Below are 19,597 nucleotides of genomic sequence, written 5' to 3'. Positions count from 1 at the left end.
GGCTCTAGAGTGCAGGCTCAGTAGTTGTGGTGCACGGGCTTAGTTGCTGCGTGGCATGTGGGATCTTCCTGGACCAGGGCTCCAACCCATGTCCCCTGCATTGGCAGGTGGATTCTTATCCACTGCACCACCAGGGAAGCCCAGAACTATTCATTCTTAATGAAAAAACTTTATTGTCGAGATTATACAAATTGTTCAGACTTTTTTTTTAAATCAAACTCTGTTAAAGTATATAAAACAAATGAAAATCCCCCATAATCTCATTCCCCCAAGGATAAACATTTAATATGTGTGTATATATAGCCTTCTAGACTATTTTCTTCATATATGCAAACATTTCTATTACTTTTTTTTTTACAAAATTAGTTCCTATTATACCTAGTGTTCTGCAACTTGCCTTTTACCCTTAATATATTTTATTTTATTTTTTTAAGTTTTTTAATATTTTTATTTATTTATTTATTTGGTTGCACCAGGTCTCAGTTGTGGCTTGCCGATTCCCCAGTTGCAGCACATGGGCTCCTTAAGGCGGGCTTCTTAGTTGTGGCACATGGGCTCCTTAGGTGTAGCAGGCGGGCCCCCTAGTTGCGGCTCATCGGCTCCTTAGTTGTGGCATGTGAACTCTTAGCCACAGCGTACGTGTGGGATCCAGTTCCCTGACCAGGGATCGAACCTGGGCCCCTTGCATTGGGAGTGTGGAGTCTCAACCACTGCACCACCAGGGAAGTCCCCCCTTAATATATTTTAGAGAGCTTCCTGTGCCAGTACATTTGAAATACCTACATAATATTATGTGGATCAGGGTTTCTTGTCCTCAACACTACTGACATTTTAGACTGGTTAATTCTTTGTCGTGAGCCTGTCCTGTGCATTGCAGGATGCTTAGCAGCATCCTGACGCTCTATCTTTTAGATGCTAGTAGCATCCCTTCCTCTAGTTGTGACAAAAATGTCTCCAGATGTTGTCAGTTGTCCCCTGGAGGGCAAAGTCATTCCTAGTTGAAAGCCACTGATACAGATGGTCTATAATGTAAGCATCTAGAGTCCTTCCAGTTTTTCCATGACAAAGATTGGGTCAGGGAATATTCTTATATTGATTTTTGTGCACCTCTGTGAATTTTATCGTTGAATAAATTCCTAGAAGTGCAGTTGGTGAATCAGAATTTTGATAGAAATTGCCAAATTATTCCAGAGATTGTATCGATTTATTTTTCAACTATATCCTGATGGTTCCAAATCAATATCTCTTTCTGAAGTTCTAGGTTCATGTAGCCAGCTGTTGATTGGACATCTCCTCCTGTGTGTCTCATAGCCCTTTCCTAAGCTCAACTCTCATCTTCTTCAACCCACCAAACATGCACTTCTTGCTGTATTTCTCTGTCAGAGAATATCATGACCATCTGCCTGGTTGCTCAAGCCAAAAACTTTCTCCATCCTACACTGAACCAGTCATCAAATCCTATCTAGTCTTCCTCCCTAATATCTCTCTTAATCCATTCACTTCCTTTCATCCCTTCTACCTCTATCTTTAATTTAAGCTGCTAGCCCAGATCACTGTAGTAGCACTGGGGCAAGAACTAGCCTCTCTGGCTTTTACCCTTGGTTCCACCCTCCTCAGGAAGAGTAAACGTGCTGCACTCTGTGATATGCAAGTGTTACTCCCCTGCTTAAGCCCTTCAGTGAGCCCTGCTGCCTCTCCGCCATCTGCTCCATCAGTCAGATGCTGAGGCCAACGCATCTGACGTTCATCACCCGTAATTTCAAATCTCTGTATCCATCAGAATAGGCTTTTTTCTCCCCACCACATATATTTATTCACCAGATATATTTATTCCCCCAGCTTTGAATTACTCACTGTCCCTTAGATGTCCCTTTGTTCTCCTGCTGCATTTCCTGGTCCTTTTAACCCTGCTCTCTGCCCATCCATTTACTACCCTTTCTTTAGGACCAAGCATATTTCTTGAACTCTTCAGCCACATAGTTTCTCCTCTATTAATCAGTTTTATCCTTATTGCATTTATTGTATATGTACTTTTTCATTTAACCTTGTGAAAAAGACATACATGAATAGAAATAATACAAACCAGTGAACCAAGTGAACCAGTGGAGAGGATATGGGAATTCCAGCTCCAAGTTCCAGCACAGATCCTAGGGTGCAAAAGGGCATTTCAAAAATCCCATCCCAGTGCGTGAACCTTGACTTCTCCCCTTAACTGGACTTTTGATTTTTATGTGGTTCTGTAGAGCAATGTAATTGAATACCTCCCAAGTCAATTGCATTCACTTGGTCAAACTAAAACCTTGGAGAGAAGTTCATTTGTCTGCCAGCCTTGCCACGTTCCATTTTGGTATATCTTAAATACCACGGAAACAAGGGTGCCTAGGAACTTGGGAATCTCTGACATGGAATGCGGCATACTGCTCTGCTAGATTGGTGTAAGGACAAGCCCTGCAATTTTCCACAAGAAGTCAGCTCCAATCCTGTGGGAAATCACACATAGCAAAATCCTTGGCAAAGAACTATACATTTTTTTCCTACTCTCTATGTAGTAATTCTGTAACACTCTGTAATTAATTTTATTTCTACAGTGAACAACCACAGAGTAAGAATAATGCATAACTTGTTTCTGTTCTTGCTATTTTAGGGGACATCACACAGAAGGGATATGAAAAGAAAAGGTCAAAACTCCTGTCTCCTTACATCCCGCAGACACAAGGTAGGCAATGAGAAGTGGTTTCAACCTTTTCAGTAAGAATGCTGTCTTACAGGAGATCTGTCTTTTTTGTTGGTTCCTGTTTTTTCCCTCCCTCACCAGGGAAGAGAAAAAACAGAAGGAAGGAAAGGAGGAAATGAATCTTAATTGAGCATCTGCTGTGTGGTAGGCACTTTTAAAATACCCAAAGTCATCAAATCATTTATACAGAACTTGAGTGGTAGTGTGTCTATGCATAGCTGACATGATTCAATGGCAGAAAATTCCAGGTCCTGGAAAAACTGCATCTTATTAATGCCTGAGCATGAACTGTAATGGAGAGGAGCAAGTGGGGCAAAGATAAGAAGGAGGGACAGATCTAGTATTGCAAGGCGGCCCAAGGATTGCAGTCCCTGAGCATTTGGGGGTAAGAACCCTAAATAAACTTTTAAACTATTTCACAGCCTGACTTATTCCTTCTGCAAAGAGACTGGTGTGTTCTTTATATATCAGAAAGTTCTGAGTCACTTCTGTGCTTAATTCCGGGCGGGTTGCTGGAACCTTTGCCTCTAGGCAAGGCTGTCTGTTTCTAAGTCATCATATTTTGAAAGTTACTCAGCCTCCAGGATTTCCTTTGATAGCCTGTTTCTATTTAATCACTTTTACTATAAAGAGTTTTTTCTTTATTTCTAACTTCCCCCCTGCAGTCAGAGTCCATTTCCACAAGACTGTGTTTTGTGGAACTAATAATTGCTTTTATTTCTGGATTATAATCTCTTGAGGACTTTGGATCCCCCATGGTTCTAATAATCAAGCCTTGCACAAGGTTTATAGTCTGTAAATATTTGTTGAATGGATAGTGGAGTAAATAAATGAGCAATGGTGGTATACCAATAGATTTCACTGAAGTCCTTCTTTTATTTCCTGCATTATTCTTGGAAATTCCTCCCTGCAAAAACTAGTAGGTCAATTCAGTGATAGTTTAAAATATCTTAATGAACAGATGGATGTAGAAATGAATTGAGAGAAAAGAGGTGGAAATCAGGCCAGTGACAGCTAATGAAAAGCCAGCTTTTGCTGAGCAAGACGTGACAGAAAAGGGGAGTCCTCTGATTGGCTGCTTAATTATGGATCTGGTCCATGCCTCTGTAGGCCCAGAGATTTACTATAGTCACTTTGTGCAAAAGCAATCAGATCCTGAGAAAATAACTCAGTAAGGAATGTAACTATAAAAAGGACCATGATCTGTCTCTTATCTGTTGTCAGGCTACAAAGAAACCAAATCATGTTCAAAATCCAGTTTATCAATTTACTGTGAGAAACCACTGAGACACATTCAAGTCTGTGTGGTCAGCACATTTTTGCCCCACGGGCAGGCCTACGAGAGGAACTTAAACACATAGAAGGCTGCTTAGTGAGATTGGATATGACGAAGCAGACATTTAGTTGCAGCAGGCCAAGAGAATGTGACATAGCATCTCACAGTAGGGATGGTCTTGCATGTGACCTCATGGGGGAAATAGAAGCCATTTGATGGCAGCTCCTTCCTGCTATTAGACTTCAAACTCACCACGTTAGTGCCCATGATGTTTATTACCTCCTCCCTTCTGGTTGAAGAAGTGATCCAGCCCTCCTAGCCACGGGCAGTCCTTTCACCTGGGCTTTTGATCCCATCTCCTCCTCCCTTTTTAGAAACCTTATACTATCATCCCGTGACACCAAGGACAGGGCAGTGGGAGTGGGCCACCCCAGTGCAGGCAGTGAGGGGTGCAGTATCTATAGAAATTTTAAAAGCAGTAATAAAACCAACAAAAAGTTTGTCTGCTTTTTCTTATCACCATGGATAGCAATTCTAACTGCTGTAAGTAGTAAAATCTCCTCCCGCTGAGTCAGACAGCTGCACTGCCCCCTCGGTATGTCAGCTCCCTGTCTCTCTTGTACTGTCACTCTCTCCCTGTCAACCAGATTATTCCCCCAGCAGTTCATCATGCTCATTACTGTTCTTTAAAAAAAAAAATCCTCCCTTGGGAATTCCCTGGTGGTCCAGTGGTTAGGACTTGGTGCTGTCACTGCCGGGGCCCAGGTTCGATCCCTGGCCGGGGAACTAAGATCCTGCAAGCTGTGTGGCATGGCCACAAAAAAAAAATCCTCCCTTGTCGACCACTTCCATCTCTACTCTGTCGGTCTCCCCTTTATGATCAGACTGCTGAGAACTGTCTATATTTACTATCCCTGTTTTCTCAACACCTTCTCACTTCTCAGCCCATTCCAGTCCCTTCTGAAGCTGCTGTAAGTGATATCTCAGTACTATTTGCCACTCTACCTCTTGAAACACTCTCCTCATTTTCTTACTCCTCTCTTCATGTTGCTCCTAGTCATCCTTGCAGGCTCCTCCTCCTCTGTTAAATGTTGGAATTCCCAAGGCAAGACCTCAAGCCCTCCTGACATCTCACTCTATATCAGTGGTTCTCACATTTTAGCCTACATCAGAATCACTGGAGGACTTGTTAATATACAGATTGCAGGACCCCGTTCTCAGGGTTTCTGATTCAGTAGGTCCAGGTTGGGGTTCGAGAATTTGCATTTCTGTCAAATTCCCAGGTGATGGTTGCTGGTATGGAGAACCAATGCCCTGTCTCCCTAGAGTTTTTCAGCCATCCCTATGGCTTTAACTGTCATTGAAATACAGGTAACTCCCAAATATGTGTCTTCAACCCAGATCTCTCCTGAGCTCCTGATCATAGATCCGACTGCATACTTAACATCTCCATTTATATGTCTTAAAGGAACCTTCATTTCAGCCAATCCAAACATATCCATTAAATTTATGACTTCTGCACACCACCCCTACCACCAGCACCAACCCCTCCCTACACAGGTGCATTCACACAAAACTATGACATCCAACATGCTCCCAGGCTTCTCTTCTAGTTTTCCCCTTCTGAGTGAATAGGACTCACATCCATAAGCCCAGCAACTAGAGATTTAAAAGTTATCTCAGCATCCCCTTCATTCCCCATCTCTTGTCTGTTACCAAGTTCTGTTTTCTGGTTCTTCATAAGCCAGTTTTGGTAAGTTTAATTTTTCTAGGAAATTGTCTATTTTGTATAAGTTTTCAGATTTGTTGTTAATGACATTCACAGTATTCTCTTTATTTTTAAAGGCTTTGCTTTGTTTATGTTTTACCCTTTTCTCTTTTTTCTCTTGATCAGTCTTCCTAGAAGTTAGTCTTTTCAAAGAACAAGCTTTTGATTTTGTTGATCTTTTTAGTATCTCTTTATTTTCTGATTTCTCATTTTCGGCTCCTGTATATTTTTCCTTCCTTGCACTCTTTTTGTTTACCATTTTGTACTTTTTCCTAAAATTCCTGAGTTGGATGCTTAGGTTTTCTGTCTTCTTTACTAAGGTGAGTATTTCTCAGTTTGACTGTGGTCAGAGAACATGCCTGTTCAAAACCAAGTCACAATTAGAATCTTAATTTTCCTCCCAAACAACATGAGGACTTTAAGAACAAATGCATTTTTAGTACCACCTTGTTTACATACCCCCTCAATTATTAGTTGTTATTGTTTTAAGTAGTTAATAGTAGTTAATACCTGTTTCTTTGTTCACTGTTCCTTTGTATATCTCACTCCTTCCTCTCAGTTCAATTTCATTCTTCCTAAAGTCCATCCCTACAGTAGTTATGTATTTTAATGATGGTTTCTTAGTGGTAAAAAGTCTCTCAATTTGTGTTTGTCACTTTCTTTTCCCACCTTTGTTCTTGAATCTATTCATGTCTTTCCCAGAAATGGATTGTTTGTAGGGCTGGGTTATATTGTATAGATTCTGTAGCAAAAGAAGAGATTACACCTTGACATTTTTACCCCTTATGTCTTTGTAGATTTTGAAGAAGGCATTTAGTTTGATTTTTTTTAATGGCATTGGATTTAATGCAGATGTTAGACTTACTAAATTGTATTAATGCTTTATATAGGATTAAATGAAATGAAAGTCATTTTAACACTTTTAATAGGAGTTTCCTACTTACTTCTAGAGGGATTCAACCTCTTTCTATTACCTTGTTAGATTTCATTCCCTCCAGTTGTGAGGTGTGCTTCATTGTGAGGTTGGCTCCTTGAGTGTAGTATATAAAAGTAACATTCTCCACCAGTCTCTCTTGAAAGAAAAAAGTAATACTGCTTTCATCATTGTACTACTAGAACAATTACATGCACATGATTATCTAAAAATTTAGTGAGTGATTTTCCATACAGAATTGATTTGGAGTTATCTTAAGTTGCATATTTATGTGTATTTTAGATTCTTTTCTCAAATGTTACATAAATCTTTAAAATAGGACTTCAGAAAAAAACTAACAATGTAACAGGGAAAATGGGGAAATATGGAAGAGAACACATGGTTGAAGAAAATACTTAGTGGAAATTGAGTAAGGACAATTTGGGGTAATAATAAACATAGCTTAGTTCACTAACATCACAGGGGTTAGATTCTAAATTTACTGTATGACAAAAATCTGATGTCTCAAAATTACCCTTGAAAATCACTTAAACCTATCAACATTGGAACTGATTGTTGTTTCTTTAGTTTCTACAAAACCCAAACTTTATCTGGGATTTAAGGGCATGCCGTATGAAATTCGTTATCTTGATAAAGGTTAAAACCATACTCAGGGCCGCAAGATGCTCTCACTATGAGAGGCAAGGGAGAAATGAGGATGTGGCAGGTTCATATCTCCTCGTTCTGAGCCGTATGCTCTTCGAAAGGAATGACCCATAGAACACCTTTCAGTGGCTTGGAAGCTACGAGAGCCTGGATATAAAGCTTCCCACACACCTCAGTTACTAGCAGCCTTTTGCAAGGAGAAGAGTCCAGAAATTAACTCTCTTTTGTCAAAGCCCAAAGAATTGATTATTCAAACCACAGACACTCTTAACTCCTCTGTAAATTAGTCGCTCTTGGCCACTCTTGGATTTAGAAGAAAATGGAAGGTTTTGTGCAGGGAGGCAACTTCCTGTAGTCTAATCCTTAAGATGTTTTGCTTACAAGTAACTGATTAATTCCAAATAGCTTTAATAGAAAAGAGTTTATTCTAATGATACCGGGGTTGCTGACAGAACCTCAGGTCAGCACGTATTTACTATGTGCTTTCTGTGCTCCAAGTACTGTTAAGACATCAGGAGGCCGCCAGCATTGGACAAGACTGCCTGGGACCCCCTGGCTTGCTCCCTCAGTCTACTAGGGGTTTGCTCAGCTACAACTAACACTAAGAAGGCTTCCTTGACCAGCTTTATCACAAACAGTCCCCACTCCCATGATCTGCACTGCATTTATAAAAAGCACTCTCTGACTGTCCCATAGATGATGGTTTGTTCGTGTGTCTTATTCCCCTACTGGACTCTTAAGGTCTTTATAATCAGGAACATTCTTTTTTTATTATTATTTCTTCATGTCCCCAGCTTCTAGCATTAGTACCTGGCACATAGTAGAATTCTATAAATGTTTGTGGAACTAAACAGAAGGAACATTTAGAATTTAGAAATACCTCCTTTCGTAAACATCTGTGAAGATGGAAGTGTCAGATAATGAAAAAAGCAGATTACTCTACAGACTGGAGAGTGATTGGTCCTGGCAACTTGTCTCTACCTTCAATCGATCTTTTAATTTAGATCTACTGAATCTCAAGAGACTGTGCACAGCATATTGATTCTCATCAATATTATATTATAACATTATATCAATATTAGCATTCCTCTTAATTTTTATTTTTAAATGAAATTAATGTATCTGTTTACAAAGTCAAATGCTACTATGAGGTTTGTAACAACAACAAAAATAAGCAGTGTCCTCTTCTTCCCCAGAGACAGCTTCTTTCAACTGTTTTAACTGTTTCTTCTGGCATTTACCTCTGTAGGTAAAAGATTAGAATTTTTCTCTCTTACACTTTCTTCCCCCAACCACCTGGACACCACACACTCCCCTTCCCTTTACCCCTTCCTTCACATCTCCCATCTCATACTCATTGTGGGCTGTCTGTTCAATGTATTACTTTTGTTGTTGCTAAGTCAGCAATCAGTGTTTGCATTATTTTGATTATGTAAATATTATTCACAGCTAAGTCACTTGGTTTACTAGGATTACATTTCCTTTCTTTCTCTCTCTCTCTTTTTTTTTTACAGTTAATCCATCGTTTTATTATTCTTATTATTTTTGTAGAGACAACTCTTGATGTTGTCTCTCTTCCTGAACTGATTGTTTCTTTGTCCTGCTCTAGGCCTTTATTATCATTCTAGTGGTGTTTTAGGAAGGAGTGGGGATAGATAGATGTGTTATTCTGCCATGTTTAATCAGGATTCTTTACCCTAACATTTCTATTTAAGGATTGTTCAAAACTTGTACCAAGATCATTTCTATCAATCTAAAAGATCTCAAAGACGTCAGTACCTCATTTGCTGGTTGTTCATCAGCAAGCTGATCAAATGGTCTCTACCACAGCCTGATTAAAGTGTTGAAACTGGGGGGCCTCCCTCCTTTGGGTGGTTCTGAGAACGAGCCCTGCCTCAGCTCTGTTTTGCAACTCTCCGCTATTTAAAACTGCCCTTGAAGTTCAACGGTGGCATCTTCTCTTGGACCCACATCCTTTGCTTTAGGACATTACTGCAGCTTCTGTTTTTCATGGCATTGATGTACACATTCCATTCTGTCTTCGTGTATTTGAGATCATTTGTGACCTTTGTGTTTTTGTTTTTCTTCCTTCATCCATTGACTTTGTCCTACTGTCTTTAACTTCATTTAATTGTGTTTGTCTTCTGCTTCAGAATAGGATCTCGCCTTTTATATATTCCTTCCTGGGCTAGGTTTCCACATTATTTTTCCCCTGGGCCCTTACCTGCTGCCCTTTTAGGGGTAAGACATGTCAGTTTATGAATACGCTTACGTGTTGGCATTTTCTAGCTTTTGCCTTGGTAAGAAGTGCTGGTGGCCCAAAGGTTCTTTCCAAACTTGGATTCCTTTTGTGGTTGCTGCCTATTTTGCTGCAGGGTATTTGCTCACCAGTGTTCCAGTGTATGTACATATGCTGCACTTGCTAGTTGTTCCCCACCCCTTTCGTCCCAGCTCTTCTGAGTTCAGTCCTGCCTTTGAGATTGTGCAAATGTGTATATAACCGAGTGAAAATGAAACAAAAGAAAGCCTTGTGCGTTTTATCCTCTCTCTCTAAAGACTCTGATAACTCCTCTCAAGGATAGTCTGTGATCCTGTTATTCTTATTGACCTCATGTAATTGTATGAAAATTGTGAGAGGCACAGATTTTTGCATAAAATGTTTGCGGCTTAGAGATACACAAATAAGCAGCCTTCTCAGATTAACAGTTAACCATCTCCTTTAAGTTGGTATCTCTTCATTTTTGTCTTTGTTTTTCCCAGCCACTCACTCCCATTGGTGGAAGTGAGGAGACAGAAAAGATCTTAATTTCTTTATTTTAACTAAAATTTTGGGTGCCTGCAGTGTAATACCCAGAGCTAATTACTGCAGGAGATAAAAGATGAATTAAGACCAGCCTCTGACCTCAAGTTTATTTATACTATAAATAGGAAAGATAGGTATACAAATGAGAATCATAAAAGATAGAGTGAAATAGGGGCTTCCCTGGTGGCGCAGTGGTTGAGAGTCTGCCTGCCGATGCAGGGGACACGGGTTCATACCCCGGTCCGGGAAGATCCCACATGCCGCAGAGCAGCTAGGCCCGTGAGCCATGGCCACTGAGCTTGCGCGTCCGGAGCCTGTGCTCCACAACGGGAGAGGCCACAACAGTGAGAGGCCACGTACCAAAAAAAAAAAAAAAAAGAGTGAAATAAGCACTGTAAGAAAGTTCTAAACAAAATATTATGGAAATTCAAAGGGACGTGAACCTAAAACTAGCTACTGAAATCACGAACAGCATTTTGGAATGCTGTAGAACATTCCCAACCATATAAATGTTAAGTAGACAGAGTGCCTCTTTGTGTGCTGGGGGTGGGATTGATTGTATTTTCTCTATCGTGTTTTGATTTAAAAGTTCCTTCCCAAGTGAGGATCACAGAATAATGGAAAGAACATGGAATTTTTTATTCCAGTTCCAGTTCTGCCCTTTCATTAGCTAGGTTTAGACACTTATATAGTTGCTATGCACTGGAGCACGCATTGCAACCTTATCTGTACCCACATGCCTCATTGGAAGGAAGTCTGCTGTCTTTTGGGGCTTCTCTTTCCTCCTGAATTGTCCAAGAACCCCCTGGGATATAGGTAGTGCAGGAGGAGAGGTGGTCGGTGTAGCTTCCACACCCAAATGGGAAGAACCCCATTGTCTGCTGCCGCTCCTCCGTGCCTCATGGGGCGCTACTGAAAACCGATCCTTACCTTGTGACCAGCGGTGCTGGCCCACTGCTAACCGTGGGTCCCGCATCAGTCACTCTGAGGAAGGAGCCCACTCTGCTTGGCTCAGCCAAGGTACCCCACTTGGATCCTCAGGGCAAAGCTCTTGGTATTGTGTTCTTCTGGTCCACGCACAGCCATTTTCCTGATGCCAAGTGGCCCAGGAAGCTTCAGGTTTACCCTAGGCTGGTGGCCCCTTTCCAGACTGTGAATGCGGACTCTTTCTTTCCTCCCTTCCCCCAGGCAGCGAGGCAGGTTAATCACCCATCCTTCTGAGGAAAACTCTCCTCAGTGAGCTCCCAGGGAAGAGTCTCTGAGTGATTCAAGGTACCTTCACCCAGGGTGGAGGGTGGAGTTGGGAGTGGAAGCTCTGTTTATAATGATTCAAGGTGATTATGGACACACTCTCACTAAATTAAATAGAAAAACAAATTTAATCTGTTGTAGGTGTCCTGCCTCCTTAATGGTATCTATCAGATGGTGTTATTGCGAAGGTAAAATGAGATGGTGTTATGAGTTTAAAGAGCCAGAACTGTATTATCATTGTTATTCTGTCATTCGCTTTCTAAAGCCCTTTAAAGGCCACTTGTTTGGTTAGGAGAAGTGACCTGACCCTGCTTTTCTTCTACAGCCTCATTTTGTCTCACTCCACCTCTTTCACTGTGCTTCAGCCCCACCAGTCCTTAGACTTGTCAAGGCTTTTCTCCCTCACAGGACTTAAACAAATACCGCGTTGCTGTGTAAAGTAGCCCTCCCCACCCCCCCACCCCCAAGCTGAAGCCTGCATCAGCCTCTCCTTTTAACAAGCTCTTCCTGAAACTCTAGTACAAATTAAATTCCTCATTACGTGGGCTTGGAGATCCTTGTCTTTTTCCTTCTCAGCACTGATCACGTAGTAAAAGATACACGTGACTGGGTGATCACTTATTTAATATATTTCTTCTCTGGCACCAGCCCTGAGACCAGTGACCACGTCTGCTTAAAAAGTTGAAGCATCGGGCTTCCCTGGTGGCGCAGTGGTTGAGAGTCCGCCTGCCAATGCAGGGCACACGGGTTCGAGTCCTGGTCTGGGAAGATCCCACATGCCACGGAGCAGCTGGCCCCGTGAGCCACAATTACTGAGCCTGCGCGTCTGGAGCCTGTGCTCCGCAACAAGAGAGGCCGCGATAGTGAGAGGCCCGCGCACCGCGATGAGGAGTGGCCCCCACTTGCCACAACTAGAGAAAGCCCTCACACAGAAACGAAGACCCAACACAGCCATAAATAAATAAAAAAAAAAAAAAAAAAAAAAGTTGAAGCATTATGTTCGCTGGTTCTCAGAGCACATTCTCCTTCCATCTGTTACTCTTACAGGTGAAAATTCCTGTTTAATCATTGGCAGAGTTGAAAGATAAGAAGCCAAGGTTGGCTTTCCTCCATGTTCCTGATTTGGAGATTTTGCATGGTTTTATACTAAAGATCAGCTTCTTTTCCAGTTATCATTGTTATTATGTTCAAACAGTAGAATCATGCAAGACTCTAAAGTCTCTTTCTGCCAGAGAACCATAAATTGTGTACATGCTGACCATTGAGAAAGGAGGCTTTGTGTTGCAGAAGAAATGAAAATTTGTCTAAACTTATTGTTAATAAACATTGTAACATCATCACTATTTAAACATAATGGTGACCCCTAGTGGATATTCTGTATAACAGACTGAAAGATGCAGGAACTCCCAAACTGAAGTGGTCACTGTGTGTAGTGATCAGGGAATAATTTTTTTCTTTGAATCTCAAGTATGTTTCACAATAGACTTTAGAAGTTTGGAAGAAGGCTTGATTTATGAGGTTCACAGCTCTCCTTATAGCTGTCTCCTTACCTAACCTATATTTAGGGTCTTTTAAAATTACTTTGATTTTATACAGAGCTCTTTCAGTAAACAAAGTGGTAAAGAAATGGTAAAGTTCTCCAGAGTACCTCATCCCTACCTCATCCCAACTACTTAGGGGATTTTATATCCCCTCCAATCCATATAATTGTATGTGAATAGTTTTTACGTGCACAATTGTAATTATAGACATAATATTTTGTGTTCTTTTATTACTGGAGACCTTTTCATGTGTCTGCATAGTCAACAGTTTTTCACTTTTCGTGGCGTATAATATGTATCTCATCATGTTGATACATAAGTTAATTCTGTCTTTGCTTTTAGCTTCTTACTGTGGTAATGAAACTGTGCACATCTTATTCAAAATATAGAAATCTCTACTTTTGGGCCCCAGGTAGTTCCTGAGATCTGGTTGGAGTGTGAAACCATGGCCAGGGAATGATTCATCTTTAAGCAGCACCTTGCCTGCCCAGCTGACATTGGACATGCTGTTAAATAATGCCCTGCTGGGCCCCTGTGTCCTCAGACCTCTTCCTCCTCTTTCAGGAGACCTGAGGTCCATGTTTCCTGCTTCCTTCTGTGATGAATTGGTGCCCTGGCAAGTAAGCTAAATAAGCAAGTAAGCGTTCCAAGATTTTTTTAATCCAACCAGGACGTAGTTTCCTCTTTCTCACCTCCAGATATGCATTGAATTACCAGTTGCTTTGGGGGAAAGAAAAAGAAGGCAATTGATTTTAGAAGATTGGAAAATCCTGCTCACAATGTCGTAATTTATCTAGGAAACTGAAAACTGAGCATTATTTTAACCTATTTTGGTAAGAATCTGCTCTCTGTGGTATGGCCTTCAAATTAAGAAAATCCAATATCATTTTTATTTTCTTCTTTATACTTAACTGTTACCTTGATGTTCTATAATGAACATATATTATTTTTATATCATGAAAAAGAGAACTTCTCTAAATTATGGAAACCCAGTAAAGCTATGGAATAATATACAAAACATCTAATCTCATCACCTAGAAATGATGGCTATTAACAGTTTACTGTATTTGCTTTCCATTTTTTTCAACGCACATATAAAATATATCTATAAGTCTTATGTTTTAAAAAATAAAACTCCAATACATGGAAATAAAAATTTATAAAATAAAATTCATAATAAATTGGAGAGTGATTAGTAACAATCAAACAGATTAGCTACAAAGTTTCATCATTAAGCTTCCCTGTTATTCTTTCTTTCTTCCTTTCTCCCTTCCTCCCTTCCTTCCTTCCTAATATTTATATATTGATTGATTGAGTTTTGGCTGCTTTGGTTCTTCATTACTGTGTGCGGCTTTCTCTAGTTGCAACGAGCGGGGGCTACTCTTCGTTGCGGTGCGTGAGATTCTCATTGAGGTGGCTTCTCTTGTTGCAGAGCACGGGCTATAGGTGCGCGGGCTCAGTAGTTGTGGCACATGGGCTTAGTTGCTCCGCGGCATGTGGGATCTTCCCGGACCACGGCTCGAACCTGTGTCCCCTGCATTGGCAGGTGGATTCTTAATCACTGCGCCACCAGGGAAGTGCCCTCTTTATTTATTTATTTTTGGCTGCTTTGGGTCTTCGTTGCTGCATGTGGGCTTTCTCTAGTTGCAGCGAGCAGAGACTGCTCTTCGTTGCTGTGTGCATGCTTCTCATTGTGGTGGCATCCCTTGTTGCAGAGCACGGACTCCAGGGTGCGTGGGCTTCAGTAGTTGAGGCGCGCAGGCTCAGTTGTTGTGGCTCGCGGGCTATAGAGCGCAGGCTCAGTAGTTGTGGCGCACGGGCTTAGTTGCTCCGCGGCATGTGGGATCTTCCCAGACCAGGGCTCGAACCATGTCCCTTGCATTGGCAGGCGGATTCTTAGCCACTGTGTCACCAGGGGAGTCTTCCCTATTATACTTAAAGTATATTCCTAGGATTCAGTTCCTAGGAATTCATTTTATTCTTTTTTTGTTTCTTTTATGTCACCTCTCTTAAACCTGAACAAGTATATTAAACATTTGAACCAAGCTTGTTCTGTCAGAAATCCATGTTTTTGTGGCATTGTGTTTTGGGCACCCGAGGAATGCTCACTGAACAAACTTGTCAGCCACTTACTGAAACTGCAAGTTGACCTTTTGGTTTCATTTCTGGCAAGCTACCTTGAAATGTCTGTCATGATTTTAGACCCAAAGAGACCTGGTCTGCTTGGATGACTAAATACCCGAGGGGACTGAGAAAAACTTTGCAGAGCATCATACTAATGTTGCTTGGTGAATAGTGTGTTGTGAGGCTTTTTTTTTTTTTTTTTTTCAGTACCAGTTCAGTAGATCTCTTGCCTAAGTGTCATCTGACTCTCAATTCTCATCAGATGTCTGTATTTATGTTACATTTCCTTGTGGTTTGTTCTCTGATAACCTCAAGATAATCCTGAGTGGAAATGTTCGTTCTTTCTAATTCTTCCTCAAATTTATCAACTCCCAGTTCCCCTATCACCTCCCGATCATTTTTTGGTAAAAATTTTTATTTAGTCCACATTATCTTCCTTTTCCTAATTAATTACATTGAAAAATACAAAATAAAAGCATAGTGAGGGAGGAATCAGAAAAAATACATCAGCCTTTTGTTTCCATCCTTCGTGAAATGAGAATCCATATTCCTTCTTTTTATCCTTTGGATTATTAGCTATCTAATTTGAAAGCGCCATGTTTCTTAGCAGGGTAGTTTGGTTCATCCTAGCAAATCTGCTTACTGAATTAAAAAAAAAAGAAATTAGTGACAGGTAATTCAGTTTTATATTCACTATAACCCTCCAAAAAGGAATACAAAGCTAGTGTTTTTAAATGGGTGCTTTATCTGTTTAAGTCAAACCGTTTTCTCTGTGCATGTTTACAGGCAAAGTAGTTCATGTGTGCTAATCTGATTTCCTTCCTGTATGTATCATCTGACCATACAAATAAAAATAGCCCCTTTCTATTTTTTGTTCTCTGTTTAAAGTTAATTGAAATATGTTTTAAATAATTTCTCTAGTGAATGGCTGAAAACTTTATTTGGAGGGGCTTTTTGCAGTATCTTTCACGTGAAGGGAGATGATTTAAAAAAAAAAATTAGCTCCTGACTGTAAATCCTGAAGCATTTAGATGCTCCTAAACTATATTAATTCTGATTGCTTTCCTCTTAAGAGCCTTGGGAGAATTTTCATAACCTTTTCAGGTTGAGAACCTGTGGAGTTAGACCTGGTATGAATCCTGGCTCTGCCATCCCCTGGCTCTGTAACCCTAATCCATGTCTCTCTTTTCTTTTCCGTAAAAAGTTGATAGTGATAGTTCTGGCTTTGTAGGGTTGTTGTGAGGAATAAATAAGACAAAAATTCACAGTGCCTCGCACAAAGCAAACACATAATTGTTAGCTTTTATTATGATGATTTTTTAACATCTTTATTGGAGTATAATTGGTTTACAATTGTGTGTTAGTTTCTGCTGTATAACAAAGTGAATCAGCTATACAAAACATATATCTCCTCTCTCTTGCGTCTCCCTCCCACCCTCCCTATCCCACGCCTCTAGGTGGTCACAAAGCACCTACCTGATCTCCCAGCGCTATGTGGCTGCTTCCCACTAGCTATCTATTTTACATTTGGTAGTGTATATATGTCCATGCCACTCTCTCACTTTGTCCCAGCTTCCCCTTCCCTGGGTCCTCAACTCCGTTCTCTATGTCTGGGTCTTTATTCCTGTCCTGCCCCTAGGTTCTTCAGAACCTTTTTTTTTTAGATTCCATATATATGTGTTAGCATACGGTATTTTTCTCTTTATGACTTACTTCACTCAGTATAACAGTCTCTAGGTCCATCTACCTCACTACAAATAACTCAATTTCTTTATTTTTTGAAGCTGAGTAACATTGCATTGTATATATGTACCACATATTCTTTATCCATTCATCTGTCAATGGACACTTAGGTTGCTTCCATGTCCTGGCTATTGTAAATAGAGCTGAACATTGTGATACATGACTCTTTTTGAATTATGGTTTTCTCAGGGTATATGCCCAGTAATGGGACTGCTGGGTCGTATGGTAGTTCTGATTTTAGTTTTTTAAGAAACCTCCATACTGTTCTCCATAGTAGCTGTATCAATTTACATTCCCACCAACAGTGCAAGAGGGTTCCCTTTTCTCCACACCCTCTCTAGCATTTGTTGTTTGTAGATTTTCTGATGATGCCATTCTAACTGGTGTGAGGTGATACCTAATTGTAGTTTTGATTTGCATTTCTCTAATAATTAGTGATGTTGAGCATCTTTTCATGTGCTTCTTGGCCATCTGTATGTCTTCTTTGGAGAAATGTCTATTTAGGTCTTCTGCCCATTTTTGGATTGGGTTGTTTGTTTTTTTGATATTGAGCTGCATGAACTGCTTATAAATTTTGGAGATTAATCCTTTGTCAGTTGCTTCATTTGCAAATATTTCTCACATTCCAGGGGTTGTCTATTCATCTTGTTTATGTTTTCCTTTGCTGTGCAAAACCTTTAAGTTTCATTAGGTCCCATTTGTTTATTTTTGTTTTTATTTCCATTACTCTAGGAGGTGGGTCAAAAAGGATCTTGCTGTGATTTATGTCATAGAGTGTTCTGCCTATGTTTTCCTCTAAGAGTTTTAGAGTGTCTGGCCTTACATTTAGGTCTTTAATCCATTTTGAGTTTATCTTTGTGTATGGTGTTAGGGAGTGTTCTAATTTTATTGTTTTACATGTAGCTGTCCAGTTTTCCCAGCACCACTTATTGAAGAGGCTGTCTTTTCTCCATTGTATATTCTTGCCACCTTTGTCAAAGATAAGGTGACCATATGTGCATGGGTTTATCTCTGGGCTTTCTACCCTGTTCCATTGATCTATATTTCTGTTTTTGTGCCAGTACCATGCTGTCTTGATTGCTGTAGCTTTGTAGTATAGTCTGAAGTCTGGGAGCCTGATACCTCCAGCTCCATTTTTCTTTCTCAAGATTGTTTTGGCTATTCAGGGTCTTTTGTGTTTCCATACAAATTGTGAAATTTTTTGTTCTAGTTCTGTGGAAAATGCTATTGGTAGTTTGATAGGGATTGCATTGAATCTGTAGATTGCTTTAAGTAGTATAGTCATTTTCAAAATGTTGATTCTTCCAATCCAAGAACATGGTATATATCTCTCCATCTGTTTGTATCATCTTTAATTTCTTTCATCAGTGTCTTATAGGTTTCTGCATACAGGTCTTTTGTCTCCTTAGGTAGGTTTATTCCTAGGTATTTTATTCTTTTTGTCGCAGTGGTAAATGGGAGTGTTCCCTTAATTTCTCTTTAAGATGTTTCATCATTAGTGTATAGGAATGTGAGAGATTTGTGTGCATTAATTTTGTATCCTGCTACTTTACCAAATTCATTGATTAGCTCTAGTAGTTTTCTGGTGGCATTTTTAGGATTCTGTATGTATAGTATCATGTCATCTGCAAACAGTGAAAGTTTTACTTCTTGTTTTCCGATTTGGATTCCTTTTATTTTGTTTTCTTCTCTGATTGCTGCTGCTAAAACTTCCAAAACTGTGTTGAATAATGGTGGTGGGAGTGGTTCTTCCTGGTTCAGTCTCAGGAGGTTGTGCTTTTCTAAGAATTTGTCCAGTTCTTCCAGGTTGTCCATTTTATTGGCATGTAATTGTTTGTAGTAATCTCTCAGGATCCTTTGTATTTATGCAGTGTCAGTTGTTACTTCTCCTTTTTCATTTCTAATTCTATTGACTTGAGTTGTCTCCCTTTTTTTCTTGATGGGTCTGGCTAGTGGTTTATCAATTTTGTTTATCTTCTCAAAGAATCAGCTTTTAGTTTTATTGATCTTAGCTGTTGTTTCCTTCACTTCTTTTTCATTTATTTCTGATCTGATCTTTATGATTTCCTTCCTTCTGCTAACTTTGGGGTTTTTTTTTGTTCCTCTTTCTCTAATTGCTTCAGGTGTAAGTTTAGGTTGTTTATTTGAGATTTTTCTTGTTTCTTGAGGCAGTATTATATTGCTATAAACGTCCCTCTTAGAACTGCTTTTGCTGCATCCCATAGGTTATGGGTCGTTATGTTTTCATTGTCATTTGTTTCTAGGTATTTTTTTATTTCCTCTTTGATTTCTTCAGTGATCTCTTGGTTATGTAGTAGCATATTATTTAGCCTCCATGTGTTTGTATTTTTCACAGATTTTTTCCTGTAATTGATATCTAGTCTCATAGCATTGTGGTTGGAAAAGATACTTTATACGATTTCTATTTTCTTAAATTTACCAAGGCTTGATTTGTGACCCAAGATATGATCTATCCTGGAGAATGTTCCGTGAGCACTTGAGAAGAAAGTGTATTCTGTTGTTTTTGGATGGAATGTCCTATAAATATTAATTAAGTCCATCTTGTTTAATGTATCATTTAAAGCTTGTGTTTCCTTATTTATTTTCATTTTCGATGATCGGTCCATTGGTGAAAGTGGGGTGTTAAAGTCCCCTACTATGATTGTGTTACTGTCGATTTCCCCTTTTATGGCTATTAGCATTTGCCTTTTGTACTGAGGTGCTCCTATGTTGGGTGCATAAATATTTAGAATTGTTATATCTTCTTCTTGGATTGAT

At 39.9% G+C, this 19,597-nt stretch overlaps 1 protein-coding gene and 1 non-coding gene across 6 annotated transcripts in view; both read left to right on the top strand.

Moving 5' to 3' along the window:
- Positions 1-19,597, top strand: part of DIP2B (disco interacting protein 2 homolog B) — a 244,992-nt gene that overhangs the window by 118,993 nt on the left and 106,402 nt on the right. For all 5 annotated transcript variants that reach the window (XM_060111725.1, XM_060111726.1, XM_060111724.1 and 2 more), the window contains exon 2: positions 2,645-2,716. In XM_060111725.1, coding sequence (XP_059967708.1) covers positions 2,645-2,716 — 72 coding nt within the window. The remainder of the gene's footprint in view (positions 1-2,644; positions 2,717-19,597) is intronic.
- TRNAD-GUC (transfer RNA aspartic acid (anticodon GUC)) lies at positions 4,725-4,796 on the top strand. Its single transcript has one exon. It is a non-coding gene; the product is annotated as a tRNA-Asp (tRNA).

The sequence above is a fragment of the Mesoplodon densirostris genome, chromosome 11 (assembly GCF_025265405.1).
Source record: "Mesoplodon densirostris isolate mMesDen1 chromosome 11, mMesDen1 primary haplotype, whole genome shotgun sequence".
NCBI lineage: Eukaryota > Metazoa > Chordata > Mammalia > Artiodactyla > Ziphiidae > Mesoplodon > Mesoplodon densirostris.
Note: the sequence above shows the minus strand (reverse complement) of the source record. Positions and strands in the feature narration are given on the sequence as shown.